This window comes from Astatotilapia calliptera, chromosome 9 (assembly GCF_900246225.1).
Source record: "Astatotilapia calliptera chromosome 9, fAstCal1.2, whole genome shotgun sequence".
Taxonomy (NCBI): Eukaryota; Metazoa; Chordata; class Actinopteri; order Cichliformes; family Cichlidae; genus Astatotilapia; species Astatotilapia calliptera.
The window spans coordinates 22,571,072-22,590,326 of NC_039310.1; the positions used below are offsets into that span (position 1 = coordinate 22,571,072).

The following is a 19,255-nucleotide window of genomic DNA, read 5'->3' on the forward strand; positions in this document are numbered from 1 at the left end:
AGGTACACACACATGCGCGCACACACACAATTTACAATTCACCTCAGCCCAAAAACAAAGGGGGGGAAGGACAAACAAATCAAGAAAAGTGGGTCACAAGACTTAAAGAGAAAAAAATAAAGATGCTTTTTGACCGTCAATCGTGGCTGTACTCGAAAATAAACAATTCCATTAAGTGTTTAATTTTCTTTCTCTGCCATCCTTTATTAATGTCATTACAGTCCCTCCAGCAGAAAAGTGTTATTGGCTGCTCTAAGTAAATGGCTCAGTTAGCTAAATTATACTGAGCTGTCCACTGCTTTTCTCTAAAGTCCCTGCTCCAGGGCTTACGGTGGGATGACGTTAGTCAATAAAACAATAATCTTTAGCTGCTGCTCTACAAAACATACCATTTCAGTATAATAATGAACAGTGCTGCAAAAAAGCAGAGCTATCTTTCTCTCCTTTGGGTAAGCCTCAGTGACAAAGTTAAGACGTGTCATTTGTTTCTTTTCTTTTTTTAGTCTAATGCTTTTATGCTTAGATTTTAGGCATCTATCTCTGTATCTCTGTGTGTGTGGATATTCACCCATCTGTTCGGTTTATCTCTCACATTCTTTTCCCATCCATCCATCCATTCATCACTTTTTTGTTGGTTCGTGCACAATGTAACCTCGTAGCCAATTAAAGAGCACCGCCAGTGCTCTGGTGTTTGCTGTAGTGACACCTATGAACCCTGTTTACTGAGTTGCATCAGAAAGGTTACTTCAAGCCTTCAATCCAGCAAGCCTCCCTAAATACTAGCTAGACACAAACAAAAGTTTTCTGTCCTCTGCTCCACATAACATCACCATAGAGACGTAGAATGCATGGGCAGACCTGAAAGAGGCATCTTTAAGGATTCACAAGAAGTAAAACTGAGACGGAAGCTGGATAATGGTCGGATTATAATAACAGCGGCAATGGATGGCTCCTAAAAGGTGAAATAAAAAAAGATGAACAAAAGATGTTAAGTTTGTGCAGCCAGGAGTGAGACAAATGAATGTTCTCACTAAACCATAGATCGGCTTCACACACAATTGATACACTTATTTAATATCAGCTTGGTTTGTTGGAGGTTGGGAGATATTGGCTGTGGTTAATGATGCTGTGAATCCTGATTCTAGCAAGTTGGAAGGAAGAAAAAAAAAATGAAGAAAAGAAGCAACATGTTTCTCTTCCCGCCTGGCCAGAAGCACACATACTTCTCACCGAGCGACACTGCTAATCCACACGGCATTGTTGCAAGGCTGTTGTTTGTCTGCTGGGTGCCAGCCCCCTCGCTCTCTATCTCTGTTACCCCATCCGGCGCTGGTGTCATTCCTGGGGAGAGGCGATGATTAAAATCCTTCTGTCGCTATCACGGCACGGCCTAGCGTTGCGCCGTGACTCCTTGCCTCCGGTGCAAGCCAGACGCATTGTAGCCATGCATTTATCTAGCTGTCTCCACACCACTGGCGGCAGACGGGTGGGCCACGCTCCCTGCTAAAGCCCAGATACTTGACATTTGTCTTACGAAGAGGAAATAAAAGTGCAGGCTTTGGAGGAACCCTCTGGCTCTGCGTGCAGCTATGAGAGGTACTGATGAAGGTGATGAACACTTAAACATGAAGGGCGCAGTATGTGATTTGCTGAACCCCTCAGGCAGCTTACAAGGGAAAAATCCCATAACACAAAAACAGGCCACACAAACAGGGAATAAAACCTGCAGCCTAGGTAGTTTATTACTGAGTGACATTCAAACATCATGCTCTAATCATGGGTCACTATAGCTTCCCAGGTACCCAAGACTGTGAAAGGGCCACATGATGCCACAGTACAATAGACCGGTGTGTTACACAAATAAGTCATTATGTCCAACAAGTTACACACAGGGCACAGGAGCCATTTATTTGTAAGCTGAAAGGAAATGTGCTTGCGTGTGCGCACGATCGAGTGTGGGTTTGCGTGCGTGTTGTTTGTGATTAGAATTAAAAAATTGCACTCCCCACTTTCTCGATATTACCTGCCTGAACCGCAGGAGGCAGCCAGATTTATATCTAGCCTTCAGCTGTAATGTTTTCCGATTTAGTGCAGTCACCACAAAAAGAGCCCGTGCAAAGCCACAGCGACACGCGCTTTTCGGAGAAGAGGGCAGAGAAAAGCACACAAGATTTTTAAAAAGACCATGTTAATAACTTAATCACAGCCTGATCACGGCAAACCTTTCGTCTACTGACCTCAGTGTCTAAACTTCACAGCTACAGAGTACACAAGGATTAAACGTGGCCTTTTCTTTTATTTGAGCCATATCGGTTTAATTAGATTCTTAGTCCGAGAAGAGACAAAGCTCAGTCTGTCATATGTTGGTACTTCAGTAGCTGTCGTATTCAGATGTCATACTCGTGTCTTTCTCAGAGGCATGCTATGTCACATCTCAAACACCCCACCCTCCTCATGCAATTAATCCACTCATTCAGGCACCTGTCATTTTCTACTAACTGAATTCTGCTCTTGTTATTCCAGCTATTTAAGTTTGTGACCATGCATGCATGCTTAACAGCGCTAATGTGCATGTATAATTGTCTCTAAAGGAATGGCCATATCGACGAGGTGTATGGCGCAGGGCTTTGGGGCAGCTGTTCAAACCTCCTTGAGCTTGCCATCAATTAGAACACAGTCCCGAACAGCGTTACCATTTAAGCTTCACCTTCAAACTAAACTACGAGCTATCAATCAATATATATTACAAAATCCTCTCTTTAGGCACACTAACGTATGTATTTTGCTGACATTATGCACTGCTTGGAAGTTACTGGAGCTATTTGGGATTAAGTACTTTTCCCAAGGGCACCTTGTAGATTTCATTTGGGATTAAGAACCAAAGTAAAAGACTTGTTAGACGAAAAAGAGCAAGGATACAACCCACCTAACATCAGGTCACACATCTCCACCCTTCCAGCAGCTTCCCCCACCACCAGCTATTAGCACTCTGCCAGTTAATCGCAAACGCAGTATTGCAGTGTGGAGCAAGTGTAGTGTTCGACTCAGGCACTTTGTCAAAGTCACCCTCTGCTATGGCCCAGGCGTGTGCTGCAAATGGGACTAATTAGTAACTTACAAAGACAGAGGCACAGTGCTCATCCCACAATACTCAGCACCAGGTTGGTGTCTAAAAGCTAGTCTCTCAGCGCCACAGTGTATTCCATAAGATACATGATATTGACAATGTGTTAAAAACTGATAAGTAACACAAACAATGTGGTTCCTTTCAGTCAGGTGAGCAGAATATTTTACACCTGGATGTCATCCAGGGGTAAAAATGAAAGAACTAAACCAGAATTACTGGAAGATGATCAAAGAAATACATCCCGTCTCAAGGAAAGATTGTTGTTGTGTTCCTAACATTACTAAGTTTGCTTACTTTGTGACGCACTTCTTGCTGCTATATGGTTACACTACAAAGAAGTGGCCACTTTTAAGCAAAGTACCTCTCAGTTTAACAGATTATTTTCTCAGCAAGCAAATTATTTTTGACGACAATTCTAGAACAAAATGTGTATTTCTTGTTTAAAGTTTTTGACAACTATCAATTGTCTAGTACTTTTTTTTGTGAAGATCACACAATTTGGTCCTCCAACACAAACACTAATTACGCTATCAATTTCGTGGCTGACTGCCTTTTAGGCCCACAGTTGATGCATGTCCTCCTAACTTTCATTAAAGTGGGAGTTTAATGTTTGCCAGCGGCCATTGTTGCAACAAGTGTTGTCACAAAAACAAAACGCAACAAAAAAAACTACAAAAAAATAAAGTAAAAAAAAAGTTTCTGTTTGTGGCACAACCACGGATGATTTATAAGGAAAGTGAACTTTGTGTTTGCTGTGACTGTAATCTGCTGCTCATACTCACATGGTCATACCAGAACAAGTGATGATGTGGCAGCGAAACCTCTGATTACACTGAACTTATCAAGGTGGTTTGGGTTTTTTTCAGTATTAGATTCTTTATTGTAAAAATACAGAAATAAATGTATCTTAAAAACCATTTGGGGAATGTTTTTAATACAGCTCTTAAAAACGTTTCTGTACATGAATACCCAGTGATCTTCTATTACAACACAGACTGCAGTCAACTGCTTACTAAGACAGTCGCATGGCAACAACGCATTGCATTTAGTAAAAACAACCTGATGAAGTTGAACTGAGAATCTGAATTGGGAAGAAAGCCGATTAAGGTGAATTTGAACGTGGGACGAGACACCGAGCATTTCAGAAATTGCTGATCTCTAGGGTTTACAGAGAATGGTCATAAAAAGAGAAAATATCCAATGCTAGCTAGTTATCTGGGAGAAAATCCCTCACTGATGCTATGCTCAGGGCAGGATGGCCAGAAGGTTGATTCTGTTTACCTGGACAGCGTTTTCAATGGGACGTTTCTCCCACTGAAAACACTACGTCCAGGCGAACAGAAATAACCTGATAGGAAGGCAACAATAACTCAAATAAAAGTAAGTAAGTGAAATTTTATTTCTATAGCACCTTTCAAGACAAAAATCACAAAGTGCTTCACAGAAAAGCTAAAACATAAAAACATAAATCAAACAAAAGCAAGTTTAAAAAGATGGTTTTTAGCTGTTTTTTAAATGAAACCACTGAGTCCACAGATCTCAGGCTCAAAGGAAGGGAGTTCCAGAGTCTGGGGGCCACAGTTACAAACGCTCTATCGCCTTGACCACTTCTTCAAACTAAAATATGCAGAAGAGCATCTCTGAATGCACAAAACATTACGCTTCTCAGCCGACTGGCTTCGGCAGCAGAAGACCACACCAGGTGCCACACTTGTAACATAATGACATGAAACTGAGGGTACAATTTGCACAAGCTCACCAACATTGTGGGATCAAAATTTGCTGTAAATAACACATGGATTCAAAACATGGATTCATCTTGCTTTTCATTGCATTTGCAGTGGTGGATATCTAACTGTGGGATATTTTCTGGGCACACACCTTAGTGTGTATTTTTTGAATGTCGTAGCCTACCTCTGTATAATTGCTGACCATGTCAATCTCTTTAAGACCCAAGCGTACTCACCTTGTGTGCTATCCTACTGCTTCCAGTAGAGGAGCACACCATGAGACAAAGCTCAAATCATCTCAAACTGGTTTTCCCAAACATGACAGTGATTTCACAGTATTCAGATGGCCTCCACGGTCACTAGATGTCAATAACATGAAGCATTAAGGGAGTTCTGAAGGCAAAAAGGGGTCTAACACACCCTTCCGTCAAAGTGTACCTAAAGTGATTGGCAAGTGTAAAAAATGAATGGGAAACGGACTGGTTCTTATACAGTGCTTTTCTACCCTACTTGAGCACTCAAAGCACTTTATAAAACATGTTTCATTCAACCATTCACACACACTCATACAAGCACTTTTTGATACTGTTCTGTCCACTGAGATAAATGCACGGAAATCACTGTCTTGCTCAAGGGTACTCTGGGGTGCAGACTGAAGCAACCAGGGATCAAACCACTAACCTTGTCATTCCTAGATGACCTGCTCCTAGGCTCCTCTTTTATTCACACTGCTTTTATTCACTGTGGTGCTGGCTTCTCAATAAAGTATGCAGATTTACATAACCTTAATTCTACTGACTGGGGTACCTACAGACTATAAGGGAATACTTTTTCTCACAGGTAGTTTATTCTGTTATTCCAATTTTTCATGAATTTTTAAATTAACTTCAACTAATGCTACTTTTTTACTCTACCTAATACCTTGGGATCCCTCAGAACTCTAAAATATTGATGTTCAGAGGGAGCTAGGGACCCACCAAGTGTTAAACACCATCGTGTGCTTATGTCTATGATACGTGGTGATAAAACTAATGATGTTGTAAGCAAAAAATAGGTCAACATGTTGCTATAATTGTTTCTCGTGCTAGTTCTAGCTTCAGCTCCACAGGAATCCCATTCTGGAGTCCTTATATGTTAAATATATTGTTAGTGAGCTTTAAATATGGACTTATCTCTGGTTAACATCAGAGTCAACTGTAGAGGATCACAGTCCACAGGTTTTTATAACCCAGTAAGGCTTCTGAAATATCAACCTTGTGTTTTAAAGAATCCACTTACCTTAAAGAAAATCATCAGTCAAGGCTGTGAAAGTATGGGATCTGGACACTGAGCTTAGATTAAAAAAAGGGGAAAATAAACATGATATGGGAATAATGAGGGCTTTATGGGGCAGGCACACTGTCTGAACATCACTTGTGTGCTCTCACTTTAATTGGCATAGGCCTTACGAAGTCTCATTCAAGAGTCATTGATGTGTACAAGTCTTCTTGCGAACTTTGTCAAAGATCGTTGAACAGCCACAGGCAAAGTGGTCAAATTTTCATCAGTTCTGTGCCAGCTTTAAATATTACTGCAGGGCAGTACATGATAAATCAATCTACTTTTCACAAGTTCTTTACGAACAAGAAGTCAGACAAGTCACTTTATGTAAAACAGATTTTTTTTGACGGATAAGAGCAATCGAGGAGATAAATGCAGAAATTTATGCAGCGATAAATCAAAGGGAACCCACAAATGCACACAATAAATACAACGTGGTAAATAGCTTGTAGAGTTTTGAAAGCTGATGACACAGCAGGATTGTTTTTTACAGTAAACTAGCTGAGCATTTTTTTAGCAGCATGAATTTTTATTTCCCCAAGATAGTTCTTCTTGAAAGGTAGCTAAATGAAGATGAAGATGAAGGTAGTCAACTGAGCACTTCCTAATATTTCTCTCCATTACAGTTGTGTGTTTGCACTCTTTCAGGGAGGAAGATAAGGGGGGGGGGGGGGGGGGCAAGAAAGTGTAATAAACCAACAGAGACTTCTAGACACCAACAATGCTGCTATGAAAGAGTGCAGGATTTCCCCCTTGACACACAGGTTACAGTTTTTAAGTCATCTTTTTCCACTCTGCTGTTATTAAGGTTACCCCTGTCAAACAAGAGAACATGTCTTCATGCTTCCCTGCATCCAGTCCCACATGGAGTCACACCTCTCTGAGGGCCATCCACGCTATTCCATTCTGACACCAATATTGCATCTCATAACCGTGAGATCCAATCACCTTCTGCGGGAATGAAAAGAGAGCCAAGTATAATCAGTCGTGGTCAGACAGAGATGGGCAGCAGAAAGGCAAGGTGCTGGCAGGGGCCCAAGGGCTGTATCTGGCTGCACATTTTGGTGTATGTGCTTATGTGTGTGTATGCTTGTTTGACAGCTTAATAAACCAGCCATTGTCCTACAGAAAGAGTACCAACCTGGGATTTATCTGTGTGCTTTCTGTTCTTTAAGTTTTATGCTTAAAGCTGCAATAAGCAACTTTTCATGCTTAAACCTAAAAATCACTTGGCAGGTACTTGTGAATATAGCTTTCTTCTTTATTTATGTTTTCCTAACAGCAGTTTGGAGTTCAGAGTCAGACAACTTCACAGTTCAGATATTTTAGTGAAAAAGCTTTAAAAACCTGCAATACGAATGCACACAGAAAGCCAGTGTCAGCAAGTAGCTGAGCAACACTGGCATTAGCCTTGGCATTTTTGTCAAGAGTTAGAGGACATAAAACGGAGGTAAGTCACAGATGAATACTGGACTTAAATTGACCATTAATATGAAATCACTATGAATTAAGCTTGGACTATTACTCTGCTCGAGAGACCACAGCTACAGATTTTCTGGGGAATTTATTAGCTACAGGTTTTATGCATAATAGTTGTTAATCAATATTTATGTAATTCATTTGTTTCAGTTGTTGGTTTAAAATGTTACAGAGTTAAGGATCACTTGGTCCACAGGCAGGTTTAACGTTTCTAGTAAGGGTGTTTTATTTCAAGTTTCTTGCTAGCCAAAATTAGCATACCATTCAATGTTACAATCATTTAAAGATGCAGCATGCTAACAAAGCTAGCTAGGCAAGGTTTTATTGTAACATCTGGCTTTAAAAAAAAGAGTTGTGAAGACATATTAGCTACATCAATCTTCTTAAATCAGATATAAAAGAAGGTGATATTTAATGTAGGCTTTATGATTATTCAAGAAACAATAATCAGTGCTGCCAGTATGGTGTACCAGTGGTTAGTGCAGCTTCTATTTTCAAACTATCAGCTGACTGAGTTTGCATGTTGTCCCATTTTCTTGCACTTGTTCTCTTCATGTACCCTGACTTTCTCCTACAGTGCAAAGACCTGTACGTTAGGTTAATTGGTGATTATAAATCGGCTATAGGTGTAAACGTAAGCATGCATCCCCTCCCCCGTGACCCTAAATTCTGTAAGAACATGGATAGATTGGCAATAATCAATATTCATTTTAGATTGATTTAACTTACATTTTTATTCTTATAGCTTTACATGCTTCTTTGAGCCAGAAATCATAACTAAACTTATTTTTGGCAACGTGTCAATGAAACTGAATGAGACAATGAGGTTGTTGCAATTCATCAAAACATTTTTAATGTTGAGACTATACCTGAGGGATTACTTACACTGTGTTACCTACTTTAAAGTGCCTATTAAAATTGAAAGCTGTGCCGCTCACTACTGAATTTGAACTATTGCATTCAAAACACACAGCATATTCATTTATTTATGGATGCCACCAGTAAGGAACTAAGTAAATACTTAAATATATATTCAAGAAGTTCTTAAAAAAACTCATCTAGAGGGAAGGTGATCACAGCATTTTAACAGATTAATTAGCTCACAGAAGTTTTAGCTTCTAAGCAACATGAGAAAATCCACTTATAATTGAAGATTCGCAGCTTCAGAGTAGTCCCAGAGAAACTGCTGGAGCTTAGAGTATCAATGAGGGACTTTTTCTTTTTCCTTTTTTCATTTGGAGTGTATAAAACATGTAAATGTTCACCCGAAAACATGGTAACATGGAAATATTCTCTAATGAAAGCTTCAGCAGGAGGCTTCATTAGTTGAAGGTCTCCAGAAAGTGAAAAACAACATGGATATTCTGCGATACTGTGCAGGCTTCACAGCTAAATGTGCTGATGAATTTTGATGCACCCAACATATTTTCCTCCAAAGACATCACATCAATAATGCCAACACAGTGTGAAGTTATTTCCTTTTTGCGATATGCATTCGTTTTTTCTGGAGCGTTCCATTTTCTTCCGGTGGTTAGGTTTATTGAATGTTTACAGTGAACCTTACAGGTCACAGCGGAGTTTGTTTTGTTGAGCATCCCTCTTATTTCTGTGTCTGACCGAGTGTGAAAAATAAGTGACAGAAATCTCTGCATTGCAGTGGCTCTCAGCAGTTCATGAATTAGAACTACATTCATAAAATTGTAGCATGTGTGTATGTGTTGCTCTTGAAGCAGAGGATGAGGCCTGTATTACTGGATGGCCCATATTTTCCTGTTTTCTTGCAAGAGTGCTTTGCATGAAGTAGCTGAGCCTCGGCAGGGCAGTGGCTAATGAGCCAGCGATAAAGATGTAGCGAGGGCTGCCGCTGCACTTTCCCAGGATAAAATGCCCCACAAGTCACCATACTATCTCACATCGTATGGTTCAAGCTACTTTATCCATTTCCTCCGAATTTTTAAATGGTTTCTTTTTATTTTGAGTGCTGTTACTTTTATTATAACAAGTGGCAAAACTTGCAAACATGCATCTAGGTGCTAAAATCAGGTGTATATATCCTTCAACACTCATTTTCTTTATATATATGAAAAGTGAAATTCAGGAGAAATAACACACACCGTTATACAACACACTCTGGGGTTTTAATGCTTCACATAACAGACAACTTGGAAAAGAACCAATTTTAAATTGTATCTTTAGGCACTTTGTTACCAGCAAGCCTGTCGCAAAAACACATAATTTGTTCTCATTTCTCAGGTTGAATCTACAAAAAAATGCCTTGACGGGCTAAAAAACAACATTTTTGCAGCAACACGCTATTTCCAAAGAGCTATTAGCTGAAAACTTGGCATATCTCGGCATGGAGTGAAATTCTCATTAAACAATTTGCGGAAACTGGACTAGTGGAGTACCAAAAAAGTGGCACACCTAAAAAACTATTTACAGCAGATAAACAGTATAAACTGGATCTCATGTCCTTAGAAATTGGGAACAAAAAGAAGCAAAGACTTGAGAGATACATCTGACCCTTTGATTGATCCACCTACTTACTCATCAGAAATGGTCTCAGTGGAAAGGTGACTGTCAAGAACTGGACTGAAAATCAGTGGTAACGGGTCTTTGGAGTTATGAATTCAATTTTTCAGTTCACCTTTTTCCAAATATATACAGATCAGGTCAGGAGAGCGAGTGTACAACAGTCAGTGTCTATAGCCATCATAGTAGATGCTCTTTTATGGTTTGGGGCTGCAGTTCAGCCAGTGGTGTTAGGAGATCTTGCCAAAACTGATTAAATCATGAATACAGAAAGGTATCATCGGGTATGGTATTACATATAATACTGTATTACTGTGACATAATACCATCTGGAAAGCATTTAATCGACAACAGCTTCATTTTTCAGACTAGCAATGACAATATCAGCGCAGTAAACGCGTACTGATAATGGAACACGATTAGTCATGGACTGGTCTCCCCAGAGCCTGGACGTCAACATTACTAAAGAAATATGAGATCATCTGTACGGAGAACTGAACAAAAGGCAGCCAACATTAAAAGAAGAGCTCTGAATGTCCTTCAAGAAGCCTGGAGCACTATTCCTAAAAACTACCTAAAGAAACTACAAGTAAACTAAAAGAGTGCAGACTGTGCTGAAGCTCATCAGAGTTGTATAAACTCTGTTTGTGCCTTATATACTGTTTGTTTTATATTTGCACTTCAATAAACCCATTTAGCACTTCTCTGGCAAAATATGAAACAAAATGAAGGGTGTCTCAACATTTAAGTATAGTAAAGTAAGTATAACAATAACTGCTACCTGCCATCTCTCCATACATGTTCTCTGCCCCTGTTTACTAATAATTACAAATATGTCCTGAAAGTTTATTTAAAGTTTTTTTTTCAATAATTTATAAGGAGCAAACTTAGCAAATCACCACCAAAAGACACATTTGATGCTCTTGATCCTCATCAATTAGCTTTCAGTCAAATTTTCTTTAAAGAGAGACAAAGCTTTGGAAAAGCGAATGTTTCATGTGGGCAAAGTAGCCACTGTTTTGTGAAAATTACAAAAATAAGTGCATCCGATTTCGTGACAGAATCATTGTGCTTTACATAACACAGACTTTGAAAACTAAATTTAGATTTTAAAAGTACATTCATCAAGGAAAAACAAAAAAATGAGAAAGCAAAAAACAACAACACAATAAATAAATAAAAACTCACTTGAGGGTAAGGCTTCATTAGCCACTACAGCATAACACACATGAACACCAAATTCAGGTTTTGACAGGGAAGAAGAATGCATTAACTAAAAAAAGACAACACATCTCTGATTTTACATCATTAATTCTGATTAGGTTTTTAAATTGTCAGTCTTGACTCTGACAGCATTGTAGGAGTTCAAAGCCACATGAGTGAAGTATTATTGTTGGTACAGAATTATTCATGGATAAATAAATAAAAACTGGAGTTGAATATAAAAATACATTTGGTTATCAGGTTTGTGTGGTTGTTGTTTGCTCACATTTGACTGACAGTGGCTGAGCTGTGTAGGCAAACAGCTCACCAACTCTTCCCTCACTTTTGATATAAATGCATTTAAAAACATGATGCATAGTGCATGACATTGCCTAGAGAAATATGAAAACAGTTTCAACTTTGACAGATTATTTTATACATTAAGAGAAAAAGCTTCATTAAATGATGCACAGTAGCAATATCTGTAAAACAAATGCAAACCAGCAGGATGAATTCACGGATTTTGTCTGTTCCTACCTGTCTTTGGCTCCACTGAGAAATACGGATGTCCATGTTCGATGCTGTAAACCACCCTGGCACTGTTCCCGTATGTTGGGTCATCTGCGTCTGTGGCTACCACTTGCACTACCATGGTTCCTGTGAGGAGACAGCCCTTCATTAGTTTCCAAGACGACATCAAGAAGCCAAGACAAACAGAGCTAAATGTGGAAACAGTCATCATATCAACAGCCCTGTGACCAACTCAGTTTGAAGGGAGTTGTGGGGGGTTGGTGGTAATGGTGGTGAGAGGGTCCTGATCTGACTGGCTCTTGCAAAACAACTGACACTCTTAATTATTTCCATAATTTGCAGGGATGCTGCAGCAAGATTAAAGTGTAACTCCAAGCCTGTAGAGATCATTTCAGTGCCATTTTTTTTCTCAGTGTGCCTGGTGCAGATCAGTTAGCAGCATCTTTCCTGGTAACTTCAATCTGTTCTAATTCATCAGCCAAATGGGGTCTGCAACCCATCTGTGCATGTTAAAGAGGCACTTCACCCCATCAAAAAAGACAAAGCTAAATTACTATTCACATCATCCCACAGCAATCCAAAAACTGCAACTTTTTTTTTTTGCTTTAGAAAGGAGTTTAAAGTCGTCCTGCAGCAATGTCATTGGAAGGCACTGTACCTCTCTGTGGTACTAATTAGGATTCAATGACACCTAGTACATTAAAGAATTTTACAACAATTTCTGGAGGATTTATGTCAAATTCCTATGCTCCATTCAAGACCGGTTGTGGACATAATGGACATGAAGTTGTTCTTAATATACTACTTTGCAGTCTGCCTAGAGGACACATGCGAGAGGTGACCTTGTTGCATGGTGGCTATCGCTATGTCAGCGCAGAAATTTCATGCCTGAGATTTAAAGCTCTGACATACAGTGAAATACAGAGAGATTAACCTGTAGCTGACAGGCTCAATCAGCATTATGTGAACCTGTTTGGCTAACACTCGAATGTTGAGTAACAGATGCTTGTTTATCTGTAAATCCCCAGGTTTGAGCAAAGCAATTGCCAAAAGTTATACAAAAAATAAGTTACACTTCTCATTTGAAATTTGACTGACTTTGTACATCTGTGCTTAGGCCTACATGCTGCAGCATGCATATGCAATTTGTGATTATACTCCTGCACAATAACCCCACAATTTATTCACAGTCATGTGCAATATTTACGAGTTTTCTTGTTATTTTTTTATTGTTGTGAATCCTATTGCATTCACTTTGTGTAAAAACTGTAGCTAAAGTTTGATATGGGTAGAGAATCTTAACTCTGCGTGTTATAAAAGTTGCATTTTCTGACTGTGATTCTAAAAAAAACAACAAAAAACCTTACATTATCCAGTGGAGTTTTGCAGATAAAGTTATAAACACCCAGACATAAAGCCTCACTTTGTAACAGAGCCCAGAATTCGCCCTCCTCAAATCCCCAAACTTCCGTTCATCCTACAAGAAGGACATTTGTTTTCAAACTCAACTGTGAACTCTGCTGACAACTGACAACTGTTGTTTCTGCGTGCAGTACAGTATTGTCCTCTCCCACACTTCCTCTAAGGCAAACGAGAAGACATCGCACACGGCTCCTTGTGCACTTTTCTTTAAATGTGCCCACTGAACGAGGTTGATGTGACTTGAGCTGACAGCCGTGGCTCGGGAGGTAAAGCAGAAAAGTGTCTGAAGATTTCTCAGAGAAAACATAATCAGCGACAATCAGTGCCAATCAATTTCAATAGGTCATTCATTATGGTATAAATGAACCCTGTTGTTCCAACTGGGCTCATTAAATGGGTGCAGGTTTGGGTTTTTTTTCAGGCAAAGTCATTTTATGCTGAAAAATTGATATCCATTTGATAATGGAGAGGAAAAGGCATTTAATAAATTGTGAAATGACCAAAAACAACCTTTATGGTTCAGGCTATTTTTCGCTGTTAGACTATACGTCAGTGTTGGTCTTAAAGCTGACGCCTACAGCAGTCTCACACTTGGCAGTGGTGAAATCATCAAGAATAGAAATTGTTAAAATAACCTTGAAAAAACACCGTTCTCCACAAGTGTAGCTTTTTTTCAGTTTGTCACATGAATGCTTGAATATTTCACTTTAATGGCTAGCTGAACATATCTGGCAAAGCCTGTATTGTAGCAAACAGAAAGTGCTGTCTTACAAGTTGGTGATATTTTACTTTGAAGCAAACATCCTAATAAAAATCTCACTTTCTAACATGAGATGTATTTTACAGGCTTTTACAGAATGAAGTGATCACGGAAATTGAAGATTAGAGTCCCCCATTCTGGCCATAAAGCTGAATTAACAGGCTCTGGCCCTGGATGTGAACAATATAACAGTAAAAAAAAAAAAAAAAAAAGCTTGGTGAAGCTGGAGAAGTTATCACCAGGCTGGTTGTAGAAGGACACCTAGATTATATCATCACCTCTTAGTCATGACAGGTTATATTACAGGTAGTTTAAAACACCAAGGTCAAAGGATGACTGTATGAAAGAGAACTCAGGCAACGTCTGAATCTTTATTACAGGATGATAGTTAAAAACACTTCACAGAGGGTGTGGTGGACGCCGCTGTAAATTAACTTTCAATATGGACTCGCATGGAGCACTTTTAAAGTTTCCTCTTTTTTTCAGATGTTTTCCACAGCTTGTTTGCCCTGCGAGTCCACCAAACATCCTGTTCTAACAATATTGTCAGCATGAAAGGTAATATCATCTGGGTGAGCTGGATGTCAGAGAGAAAGAGAAAAAAAACTGATGAACACCCCGAAAATTTTAACATTCTTTCAGCTCCACCAGGCTGTCGTCTGCTACTCAATTTCCCCTGTCAGTGTCCTTTCAATATTTGTCCATCTTCATCGACGTGATGGATCAGATCTTCACCCTTGTTATTTATCCCCTGCAGCTGTGTACAAAACAAGTTTCCTAATCAATTCCGTATTCTCGGCGAGCAACTGTCATCTGCCAGTAATGAAAATAAATGCGGCGTGCTTAATCTGGAGCGGAGACCAATATTCTTCAGACACTTGCGTGTACAGGTTGCAAGCAACTGTCAAGTGCAATATCCACTTTCCGACTGCAAGCACACAATGCAAAGGTTTGACAGTGACCCAAAACGTGTGTTGGAACTTTTGCATTAGTACAAATGAAGGACCGTCTTAGGAATATAAATATACTTTTATTTAAAGCGAAAAGGTGAAAAAAACCCATCAGAAACAATTGTGCGATGTGGAAGTACATACAGGATATTAGAAGAATCAATATTAAAATGTTTCATTAAAGCCCAGTCGTTCTGCAATGCCTCCATGAGTACTCAAAGCTGCCGCAGTTGATTAAGTTGATTGTATTCATGCACATTCACACCTGCTCCCCACTGTTTCAGATGAGCAGGGACTATTGATTAGAGTTGGGTTCACATTTATTCCTAACTACAAAAGCAAAAATGAGTTACAAGACTTTAAAAGAAAGTTACCGAGTTCCTGCTGATTTCTATGCATGTTTTAACATTGTTAGGAAGCAAATACATTCCCTACATTCCCTCTACAGCTGTACTACCATAATATCCACCATATTTTCATTGTGTCCAGTTTTCATCACTGTTTTATTATATTTTACGAGACTGTGTTATATTCAGAGGTGTTTCTAATATTTTGCCTGCCTAATATGTGTTGCTGGAGAGAACAAAAAAAAAAATAATGTGATACACTTCTTGGTTAAATAATTATCATAGTGTCAAATTTACACATTGTCACTGTCAAGTAAAAGTGAACATTAAGAGCTTTGTAAAAACAGTTATGACAGATATGCTGCATTGTAGTTAACAAAGATTAAGCGTGTGTACCTCAGTGAATATTTTTACCACGCAATTAAGCACTTCCACTTGCAGTGACAAAAAGAAGAAAGAAAAAAATCAACTTTCCCTAAACCGCAGCACCTTTTTCATTTCAAGAATTAAAATGACTATTCCATCCATGATCTCTGCTCTCGTGAATTCGGCAGGAACTGTGACAGCTGGATATAGGACTGGTGAGTAGTAAATTCAAGAGCTGTGGCCTTGGGGTGACATTACATTCTCTATGCTTGTAATGAGCCCTCAAACGGCTCCTTTGGCCTTTCGCTGTGCAGCGGGAGAGAGCCAGGCCTCACGATTGTCACACCTCCAACTGTCCTCAAGCTCTCTTGTCTTTTATTTGACATCCCAGCCATGATTAAGACAAAAGCCCTGAGAGATCCTCAGGCCACAGGGTCACACTGTGCATGGACGAGCACTGCTTCTAATTACTTTAATTAATTAAATTCATGATTTCCTCTAAATTGAACCCATTCATCAAGGGTGCAAAGCTGTGACCATTAATGATTTAAAGACATCTATAAAGGAATTATTGAACACAGGAGGTGCTTCGCCCTTTCCCGTTCTTTACTGCATTGATAATTGCTTTGAGCAGATATTTACAAAAGGGAGGCAAAGCATTATTCTCCTGTTGTTCTCGCAACTCGTGATGAAGACCTTTACAGGAACTGGCAGAGTAAATAAAGTGCTCGGGTGGAACGTGCAGTTCACCGATTCTGGTGTGAATACATCCTTCTAGTAAGTTGCTGTTATCACCGGTTGGGCACGAGACTCAAAGCCCTCGTACTCTAATCCTCTGGTTCCTTAAGCCTGTGCTCTGTACCCCCCATTGACAGTCAGCTGTGTAATCCTTCGGAGATCTCTGTGCCTGTGCTGTAAGCAAAGCAGAGCCTCCCTTGGAACGGCTCCCGGTGCCACTGTATGCCTTCTGAAATTTCCATTTTGACTTTGAACACTCTGGAAATAGCCTTTGTTTTGTTTTTTTCTAATTTACATTTGCATGGCAACAAGCACGTTTGAAGCACTGAGGTGATCCTAACCAGCAATGAGTTTGCTCAGCTGTCTATGTACTGCTCGAGGTAAAAACTATAAAAATCTCCATCCACATATCAATCACATACAGCAAAGCATACGGGAAAGGGTTCTCGAACCAAGTGATCAATCCACAAAGTGCTATCACCAGAGCTCCCCACAGCTCCATGTTCCTGTTTAGCTTCTTTCAGCTCATTATTTTGCTTATCTGGCCCACAAGCTCACTGCTGTGCTTCATTCTCAGAGTTTTCATTGCATAATTTGTACACTGTGAACTTCCAAAAAGAGAAAAAAAGAAAAGAAAACACTCTAAAAACGACTGTGCACAAATGCTAGCACAAGCTGATAACAGACATAAAGCAGTATAGCAGTGTATAAGTATCCAATCATATCAGTGTAAAAAGTGCCCCTGAGTGGCCAAAAGCACAATTCCTTGCAGATTTAATGAACCATCTAACCCCATGTTTTAACTGAAACATGTCCACTACATATTAAAAAACAATGCATTCAAACCCAGAGCTTTCTCGCCCACCTGCCTGCAGTTACAGCTTGCACAATAACACTCCTACTTACAGCCTTGACAGCGTTTCAGTGATGCTACCCAGTGTGTGATGCTCACTCTTTTTAATTATGTACAGAATTTCCTCAATTTTCTCTGGGAAACAAGGTCACAAACCGCCACTCCATATTACCCTTTTGGTAGCAATGACACTAAAATGGGTTTATTGTGTTTTATTACAAATTTTGCATTTAATTTACTGACTGAAAAAAAGTTAATAGTCTTTGGCCAACACATTCTCAAGCAGGTTGTGTAGATTGTGTAATTAATTTGACATAAAATGACTTTTTACACTTTAGGCATAAAATCATGTCAAACTTTGTGTTTGTAATTTTTAATCAACTGAAAAGCTCAGGTCACCTTTTCAGTCATCTGACGCCCAGGTTCATTTCTGTCTCCATCCCAGCACTCACAGCTCACTTGTGATTAGACCACAGCTCCCAGCATGCCTTGGAGTGCCTTGGGAACCCCTAGGTGAAGCTGGAGGAAGTTAAGGGTGACTGTGCTGCTAAGCATGCCGTGTTGCCACAGTGAATTGCAAAAGTAATGGCTGGGCAGAAATGTATTCATCAGGATCAGATGTTTTTCAGAGAAATGTTCAGCAGGAAGGTACTGGGAGGTACTGGCTGCAATGAACTCTGAGTCCAATTTGTGGAAAAAGTGCCTATGGCCTTCAAGCCTGATTCAGACCTTAAGTTTGCCCGAGTTAGCTTTCAAACATGAGTCACTCATCAACATTTCTAAGCCTAGAGGTCTGCTTTGGCATATGTGAATATGTGAATATCTGAAATAAAACAAGCTCTAAAAATATTCTAAATCCTAAATATCCCAAATATTAATTTTATTTATTGTTATTTATTTTATTGTTTTTTTAAATTTTAGGTCAGTATAAACCAGACATGCTCTAGACATTAGATATATGGAGGTCACTTTTTCTTACTGCATTCCTAACACACCTGCTAAGATGAATGGCCTCAGGATGTTGTTGCCACTCATTTGCATTTACTTGCATTTTGAACCTGAGCAGGACCTGTCTGAAACCTTGAAGGAAATCTTGACCACACAGCTTACAGACAGGGGCTGATATGATAGCACCCTCAAGGAGTGTTTTTTAAACAGATAAAAGGAATACCTGTTGCAATAAATGCTAATGTGATCAATAGAATATCAATTGAGTCCTTAGGAGAGGTATTATTGTGCAGTATAATGTTTTTACCTGTGCTTGCTTTAGATATACCAATGCTGGTCTGTTAATCTGCAGACTACTGTAGTTGGTCAGCTGTTCTGTAGAAGCACACTTTTTTTCAGATATCCTGTGGAGGTTACAGGAATTCTGGGGTATTCCCATGGGATTCAAGGGAGTCAATTCTCAATTACTATTCGACTTGTAAATGTACAGGACTGGAAAAAAGTCAGCACTCAAGAAGAAAAAGGTAATGGATCGGGAGTGGGGAGGGGGCTTGATAGTATGTGCAGCCTTTTTCTAGCTTTTAAAATCTTGTGCTTCTAGCATCACTAGTTATTAGTTGTATTTCAATAAAACCTGATCAGGACATTCCTAAATCCCAGAAGGATCGGTGATATCAGCAGTGGTTACTCTCTGATGCGTCACAAATCAGCAAAAATTGTCTTAATGTGCGACACAGATTAGTACAGAGATCCTTGGTTCCCAGAAGATTTATGCTGATGGATTGATGAGTCTTTTCATTTTTGGTTTTAATCAAAATGTTTTCACTGATTAATTAACATGATATCATGACTGTCAGGTTCTACATATAACCGTTTGTGATGAGTTGACTTTTTCTCTTGTGCAATCATCAAGTTAAAATTTTGTTTATGCTAAAACCTGCTGGTATTA

The 19,255-nt window shown here is 39.4% G+C and overlaps 1 protein-coding gene across 1 annotated transcript in view; it reads right to left on the reverse strand.

Annotated features, from left to right (window-relative positions):
- Positions 1–19,255, reverse strand: part of LOC113029246 (cadherin-7) — a 116,181-nt gene that overhangs the window by 48,649 nt on the left and 48,277 nt on the right. The window contains exon 4 of the mRNA XM_026180022.1: positions 11,929–12,048. Within this exon, the coding sequence (XP_026035807.1) occupies positions 11,929–12,048 (120 nt within the window). The remainder of the gene's footprint in view (positions 1–11,928; positions 12,049–19,255) is intronic.